This window comes from Oncorhynchus tshawytscha, linkage group LG16 (assembly GCF_018296145.1).
Source record: "Oncorhynchus tshawytscha isolate Ot180627B linkage group LG16, Otsh_v2.0, whole genome shotgun sequence".
NCBI classification, from domain to species: Eukaryota; Metazoa; Chordata; class Actinopteri; order Salmoniformes; family Salmonidae; genus Oncorhynchus; species Oncorhynchus tshawytscha.
In genome coordinates this window covers 59,825,858-59,833,832 of record NC_056444.1, presented here as the reverse complement: position 1 = coordinate 59,833,832, position 7,975 = coordinate 59,825,858, and the positions used below count along the sequence as shown (strand labels likewise).

The 7,975-nt window shown below is 39.9% G+C and overlaps 1 protein-coding gene across 6 annotated transcripts in view; it reads left to right on the top strand.

Annotated features, from left to right (window-relative positions):
- Nucleotides 1-321: 321 nt before the first annotated feature.
- The window catches only part of LOC112232630 (GRIP1-associated protein 1), a 40,487-nt gene continuing 32,833 nt past the window's right edge, over nt 322-7,975 (top strand). The window contains exons 1-13 of one of the 6 annotated variants that reach the window (XM_024399784.2): nt 322-351; nt 848-902; nt 1,822-1,888; nt 2,140-2,201; nt 2,362-2,388; nt 3,136-3,243; nt 3,455-3,611; nt 3,749-3,921; nt 4,937-4,985; nt 5,515-5,681; nt 5,985-6,032; nt 6,141-6,172; nt 7,813-7,860. In XM_024399784.2, coding sequence (XP_024255552.2) covers nt 861-902; nt 1,822-1,888; nt 2,140-2,201; nt 2,362-2,388; nt 3,136-3,243; nt 3,455-3,611; nt 3,749-3,921; nt 4,937-4,985; nt 5,515-5,681; nt 5,985-6,032; nt 6,141-6,172; nt 7,813-7,860 — 980 coding nt within the window. In that variant the 5' untranslated portion in view covers nt 322-351; nt 848-860. Of the gene's footprint in view, nt 352-393; nt 903-1,077; nt 1,163-1,821; nt 1,889-2,139; nt 2,202-2,361; nt 2,389-3,135; nt 3,244-3,454; nt 3,612-3,748; nt 3,922-4,936; nt 4,986-5,511; nt 5,682-5,984; nt 6,033-6,140; nt 6,173-7,812; nt 7,861-7,975 lie in introns of those variants that run through there. The other 5 variants (XM_024399782.2, XM_024399786.2, XM_024399787.2 and 2 more) reach the window with 5 other exon arrangements.

Here is a 7,975-nt window from a genome sequence, read left to right as displayed (position 1 = left end):
GAGACACTCCCCAAATAAAAGTGTGCCAAGCTTGTAGTGTCATATCCAAGAAGACTCAATGCTGTAATCGCTGCCAAAGGTGCTTCAACAAAGTACTGAGTAAAAGGTCTGAGCACTTATATTTAATTTTTGTATTTTTGATACATTTGCAAAAAATTCTAAAAACCTGTCTGTGCTTTGTGATGATTGGGTACTGTGTGTATATTGATGAGAACCCCCCCCCCCCAAACAATTAATTCAAATGGACCAGTAAGCTCGTAGCTCAAGATCAGGTGGTAATTCACTGATAGAGGCACCTCAACGCTGTTACATATTCATGCATTATGGTTCTGGTCTCCAACTACTGGACAGGTGTGATTATTGCAAAGACAATTACCTGGCTATGGTGTAATGTTTAGACTAGTGAAAATAGTTAGTGCGGCCCTCCCTTATTTAATAGCCAAGTCGACCCATAAAATTACATTTCCCTATACAACTACTCTGCGTTTTCCATAGGATGCAGCATGACGTGAAAATGTTGACGTTTATTGGCATGAATTTTGCCCCGGAGGCAGAACTCTCGATTTTCGCTAGATGGGCCAGCAGCAAAGTTAAAATTGGCTATATTGTAAAAATATATGAAAACAAAATTAGCTTTTTGGTGTTAATTTAAGGTTAGGCATTAGTGTTAGCGGTGTGGTTCCGTTTAAAATTAGATTGTATGACTTTATAGCTGTTCCAGCTAGTACGCTGCAGAGCTGCCTCCAGAACAACATTTGTGACGAAAAACGCTAACCTGCTGAAATTGTAGCCTACTTCTCCACACCGACTCCTATCAAACCTCTACTAACAGCAGAGTCCTTCCTAGCTCTTCAGTGAAGATGGCGCAGGCACTATCAGAGGAGGAGTTCCATCGAATGCAGGTAGGCGGAAACCTGTCCATTTTCAATGCCAGTTGTTTGAAATATGCTGCGATCTTCAGAGTATTTCCTGAAAATTGGACTGGCCATCAATCTGTCCAGCGCTAAACTACTGAGTGGCAAAAGCATCACAACCTAGCTAGCTAGCTTCCCCTAGCTAGGCCAAAAGCAACACTCCAACGAAGGAATGTAGCTATCTAACTAGCTAGCTGCTAGCTAAATAGCTAATATCTGCATTCATTGCTCTTCGAATCCAATAACCGGTAGTTAACATATTTGGTCATTTGGCTCTGTCATTTTAGTATTCAATGCAAATATATGGAATTGTGGCTTCGTGTTCTAGCTAATAACATTATCAACTAACTGGTTTGTGAGTTATCTAGTCGGTGTGGATGGCTACCTAGTTAGTTAGCCAGCTGGCTAGCTAGATATCTTGAAATTATACTGGTCTTCGTTGTTATCTTAATAACAACGAATCTGTTATTGTATTCGTGTTAGATAATGATTTCAAATGGCTGTTTCTTATAGTTGTTTGCTGGGTCACGGGTTTGGTCAGATAACGTTAGCCTAGTGTTAGCTTTCAGCCTGTGTAAGGACTGGATACCAGTTAACGTTACTTAAGTTATTATTATGGTTGTGTTCAGCTTTCCAAACCAGATATTGCACAACAACTTTACTGTTTGTGTAGTAGACAATTCTCATTTATTAACGGGTCATCAACACACCTAGCTAACATCCAAAGCGTTGAAAACAATGTGACATTTCAGTGTGTTGGATTTGACACATCAGTTAATAACACACTAAAAGCAGTGGCATCAACACACCCAGCTAACAGTCAAAGTAGTGTTGTTCAATAAGCTATTTTACGTTTTAAGTTGAACCTCGATAAAGTCATCCACTCCGCCTATAACCTTTTTTCCAGGCTCATCTTTTAGAGCTGAGGACACAGAACTACCAACTTTCTGATGACCTGCGGAAGAACACAGCTGGTAAGCAGTAGCTAATAAAATAAAGACATTCTGTAAGCCAATTTGTGACCATGAACAGGGATCAATATTTACTGCTGAAATTAAATGAGCATTACATTGCAACTCCAGGATGGGCTTCAGATTTAGTATCCCTCCTAAAGGTAGGTGTGTGTGTGATGCATTGTCTCCAACTTCAAAATGGGTTAGTTCAAGTGACTGAAATTAAAATACTAGTAACTGGTGATAAAGATTTGTGGTTGTTTCTATTTCAGAGCTAGTGGCTGTTCGTCAGAAGTCAGTGACCTTGGAGAAGGATTACATCAAAGCACAGAAGGTATTGCAAGCTAATCTACATTTGATTAAACAAACTGATAATAGGGTTGTGGATTTCAATACACTGAAACTAAAGGCATCATCATGTTTGAGGAAGAATAAAAGGTAACTTTGTTTGGGATTTGACTTAGTTTCTAATGATCTTTTTGTTTCATTTGCAGGCTTTGAATAAGAGCAAGAAAGCTCAGGTGAGTTCCTTGTCCTATTTCTGTTAATCTTCTCAAACTTATCAAAGCGGTCTATAAAATTATCTTGAAAAGATGGTCTGAACATTACTTTGTTATATACTGTATGTGTATTACAATAATGGATTGAAACTTCCTCAATGAAGACAAGGTGATTTTTAAGCCCAAGCATAGGTAAAGAAAGGAGGAATACACTGCTGTAAATTCATTTTATACATTTACTCATTAGGATCACAAATGTTATATTGGCCTGGTTTATAATGTATTAATGTAGTTAACTGCGCCATCTGCTGTTGCAATATGCATATTCCATCTTTCCCTAAAGTATTTTAGATCATTTGACAAAAACTGATTTTGAGTCTCATCAAAGTATGAAACAGACATTTGAGATGGAAGTACAGCAAAGTCCTCTCCAACTTTTTGTTTTGGTTAATTTCACCATCCAGTCTCACCAGCAAACAATATTGTTATGTTTTTTGTGAGATTATTCAAACTAGAAATCCGGGGTATCATAAAGTCCTTAGCCTGTGTTTTTCTTATTGGATTGTTATTCAGTGGATATTCTCATATTGTATTACATTTGTATTGTGCTAGTTAGAAATGCTTTCAGTTCAACAGATCAAATATTTCAAGTAGGGTTTTTCTATTAAAGTGCCATAAACCCCAAGGTGAGGAGAGTCTGTAATTTGTGTTCACATGGGTTGATTTGCTGTCTGTCTGGTGGGTGGGTGGGTGGGCGCGCACGCTCAGGAGGTGGATGCCTTACTCAGCGAGAATGAGATGCTGCAAGGGAAACTGCACAGCCAGGAGGACGACTTCAGACTGCAAAACAGCACCCTGATGCAGGAGCTGTCCAAGGTACTATATCTCCCCTGCTCCCACTCATGCCACTGGTGATGGGTTGTGGTTATGAGTAGTTGCGCCTCATTACAGCAGAGGGGAATGTTCTTGTAAATGAAGATGTGATATATGTCTAGCTAATGTGACATAAAAGCCCCACCTTTCTGATCCCGTTTCATGATTATATTACAGAAATATCTATTTATTTTATTCCCTTTTGTGTTTTTAGTTATGTACCCAGATAGAGGAGCTAGAACATGAAAACAAAGACCTAAAGGATGGAAAAGTGTTTCAGGCAGAATCCTCCAGTCCCACCACCAGCTCTGTGGATGGAGAGCTACTCCGTCTCCAGGCAGAGAACGCTGCCCTTCAGAAAAAGATGACGGGTATGTTTATGTTGGTTATCATTGTAGGAATTCCACTTTTTCAAAGACATTTCTTAGATAAGATGTATCTAAGTAATGGCAACACATCAGTTTTTCAAGTTCTAGCTTATATTTCCATCCCTGTGTTTTTCCCTCAGCCCTCCAGGAGCGCTCTGAGAGTGCGATAAAGAGCCAGAGGGGAGTAGATGTCACTGACACCAATGCCTCCAAGATGGAAGGGCCGGCTGACACTAATGGTGTCCAGTTGCATGCTGATGTCAGTGAGAACATGGAGGATGCTGCCGCCGGAACCAATGACAGACTGGAACAGGTGACCAAAAAACAAACACTAGGCACTGACAAAAAACAAAAAACATTAGCACTTTTCTTTTGCGCCTAGCACTGACTTTGCTGATAACTAATTTGATGACAAATGTACTTACTACGACTGTGATATGTGGTTGTCTCACCTAGCTATCGTAAGATGAATGCACTAACTACGTCGCTCTGGATAAGAGCGTCTGCTAAATGACTAAAATGTCAGTGTGACACCATGAACAAGTATGTTCTATGGAACTGCAATTTGACAATATCCTGAAGTTCAAGTTTAGTCACATGCGCAATTACAGTGAAATGCTTAACTTGCGAGCTCTACCCAACAGTGCAGTAATTAATATCAAAAGGCTAATGATATATTTTTTTATTATCTACAGTACCAGTCAAGGGTTTGGACACCTAATCATTCCAGGGTTTTTCTTTATTTTTACTCTTTTCTACATTGTAGAATAATAGTGAAGACATCAACACTATGAAATGACAAATATGGAATCATGTATTAACCATCAGTAGTTGTGACAAGGTAAGGGTGGTATATAGAAAATATCCTTATTTGGTAAAAGACCAAGTCCGCGTTATGGCAAGAACTGCTCAAATACGCAAAGAGAAAAGACAGTCCTTCATTACTTTAAGACAAGGGGTCTGAATACTTTCTGAATGCACTGTACATGTAAACCTGAGTAATGGTTACCAGTAGCAGGATACATACTAATGTTAATGGCAATCAATAATCAATGAACAGCAGAGCGTAGTGATAATAACTCTAAATAAATATTAGATGCACTTTCACTGTTTCAGGCATACACTAATTTGGGTTGCTCTGTTTATTCTGCCCATTATTATGTGCCTGTATGTTTCTACATCATATTGAACCGTTCCAGTATGGTACAGCAAATGGGATATTACAGCAGACATGAATCAACCCCTATTTAGATAAAACCTTTGAATTATGCATGGTGTATGGAAATGTGTTGAATTGTTCTTAAATTACTTTAATTTTTTTTTCCCAGGCAGAGGCAAAGTGTGCCAAACTGGAACAGCGAGTGAATGAGCTTATCGGTGAGTTGTCTTTTTCTTATGGAGAATATATCTTCAGAAATAGTTGGGAAATCTCAGCACAGCAGTCATTTATCTCAGTGGAAACTTTCCCATTTCGTTGTTGTGCTACTTTACATGAGTAATTGACTTAATTTAAGTCTTTGTTAACAATGTTGACTTCCACCACCCAATGTTGCGTAAATAATTTAACTGCTGGTTTCCTTCCAATCTGATAGGACATAGTCCAGTTCACTGTTCCTCAATGCAGGCTCTGGGGCATGGGTCCAGCAGGTGTCTAGTTTTTCTCAACAGCATGTCAGACTAATTTGTTCAGGAGCGTGTGACTGAAGCCAGTGAGAGGGGTACTGTAATTGTAGATGCTAAGTTGGACCCTTGGGACGACCCTAGCTTAAACCTAACCTTAACCCTTACCATAACCGTTAATTTCAACTTCAATCGGGTGGCATCAGAGTTGGATGTCCCAAAGATTCCTCTTAGCATTTACCGTACTGTAATTAAGACTAAGATGGACTACCTGCGTGCCCAGCAGGACCTGCAGTGAGGAGCACTGGTCTAGTTATGAAACAGGATGCTCTTAGGTGGTCAGCACTGTGTCCAAATCCAATAACGCAATGCTTTGGGCCAGAGGTGGAGCTGCAGCTGCACACTGAGGTGGAGGAGAAGCGCCTACTGAAGGAGCAGCTCCAAGCACTAGAGGTAACGACCAATCTCACAACCTTGGGCTAGGTGTCAACATCCCAGGGTGAGAGAAATGGACATTCTTAGATTTTTTTTTGCTGCTAAGTGATAATTGCACTCTAGGTTAAGAAGAGTTAAGTTGTAATCAGTTCTCGTGTTACCTGCACCAGTGCCTCAAAGTGAAGCAATAAGTTACCTCATTTACTATGCTAATTGAGGGGACTTTGGCATGTATAAATATGATGAGCTGGACAACAATTTGGTTTGGCTATTTCGAAGTCTTCATTTTAAGTACTTATATCTTTCTCTTCTCTCCTCCAGTCATCCAAACAGACAGATGTCACTAAACTTCAAGAAGAGATAGCTAAGGTAACTATAACAGATGTGTTCTTCAGTGTATAAATTAGGCTCTAGTGTACATTACCATCTAGGCCCCTGCATGTAATCTAACACTGATTTTGTTCATGTGTGCCCTAGCTCTCTGAAAAATTGAAGAAAAAGCAAGACAGGTAATCTATTTAGCTTGCAAATGTTACGAATGCATTTCTTTGGTTCTTCATATAGTCAACCTTAAAGCCAGTTTCAGTAATGTCGTTTGTGTTTATGAATTTTCAAACGGTCGGGCAAGACGTCGTAATGTGGTCTACCTGAGAGTTCACAAGCGGCCTCTGGGCCAGCCACTCTTGATCAGACAGATCGTAGCTTTCTCATTTGCTTGTAGCCTATACAACAAGCGGACTACTGTATTAAAAGGGAAATTTGTAAGTCGAGTCAGCTATGAAAGTTACAGCAGTAAAATGTTATTCTAATGTACATGAACAACATTAATAGGCTACTGCGGTGCAATGTTAGCAGTTTTCTGCTTGAGCCCTTGCAGTGCAAACACTTATCTGGAAAAGTAAACGATCATATACGGTTGAGTTATTATGAATTAAATCAGCCATCAAAAGGTTGCAATAGTAAACTCCATACCCAAGAGGAAAACATTTAGCCAGCTAGCAACTTTAGCAAAGTAAAAGCAGGTAAGTGCAGGAATGTTTATTTGGCTGTATAATTACCCAGCGGTATGCTACCAATGCATGTGTGGCTATATTAGCTGTTTGCTAGCAAGCTGAATTGGCTAGCGAGTGAGCGAGCTAGCATCTTAAATGTCTTCATTTACCAGTAGACAGGTATAGCTGGCTTTCGTGATTATTATTGATTTTGGCTCTAATCTTGCGGAGGAGACTAAAACACGGTTCAACCAGCAAGTATTACACTAGGAAAATATTCCATTGCTGAATCAAAATCGCCCACAATTCCCGTTTCATTCCGAAGCTCAAGCAACATCAAAGCAACTTTGTAAATGACCCGCCTGTGTTTTCAAATATGCGCTGCTGCACATCAGATCAGCTGTCGCACAGACCGACAGAGGGACTGACAGCCAGGAGCCAATATGAACCGTTACCACACACATCTGTCGTCTAAAAATGACACTTGTTCTGTATCACTCAACTCTTGTTTATAATGAGAGGGATCTACACTTGATATGTGATGTTGTTGTGAATCGTGGATGGATTAGAGGAACAGATGGAAAGTGCGCAAGATAAATGATAAATAACATATGCCTCATATTTACCTCGTGAAAGCTGACCTGCAATTTGTAAACAAAGCTGCTGTACTTAAAATGTGTATCATTTTGAAGTGACACACATGGCAATTATGCTTTAATCTATTAATTTTGAGATATATTAACCCCCCCCTCCCATTGGAAGACAATTCCATGATAAATTGATTGTATTTCCTTGCAGAATTGTGGATGAACTTATTTAAGTTATCTTGGCTCAGATGTGATGAACTACATAAGAGTAGGACAGTCATGATTAGCCCCTGTCCCATTATAGTGGTATTTCTCTGGCAATATTGGGCCGCTCTTTCAGGCTCAGTACTCCATTGTGACACTAGGCTCTGGCCCCATGTACAGTCAGCAGGCAAGAGTAATGAGACTGAACCTGTCATCTGCTGCGTCTGCAAAGTCGCCTGCCCAAAGTTGCCCTTATGTGCTCAGCCCTGGCCTCCCGCTCGAGAAGTCTGTCTGTTATACCTCCTCTACTGGGTGATTTCAGGGTTGAATAGTTTTCTGACTGGCTCTTTGCGATTTGTTTTATAGCTTTCTGCATTTGCAAGGCGAAAAAGAAGACCTTTACAATGACAGCAGGTAAGGGTATAAAGATTCAACTTATATTTCACTTTCACCAAGCTTCTGAAGGTGGTGCTACTTGTTTATGACTTAGAGAAAAGTAACAAAAAAACCTGCCAGACGCCTTTTGGAG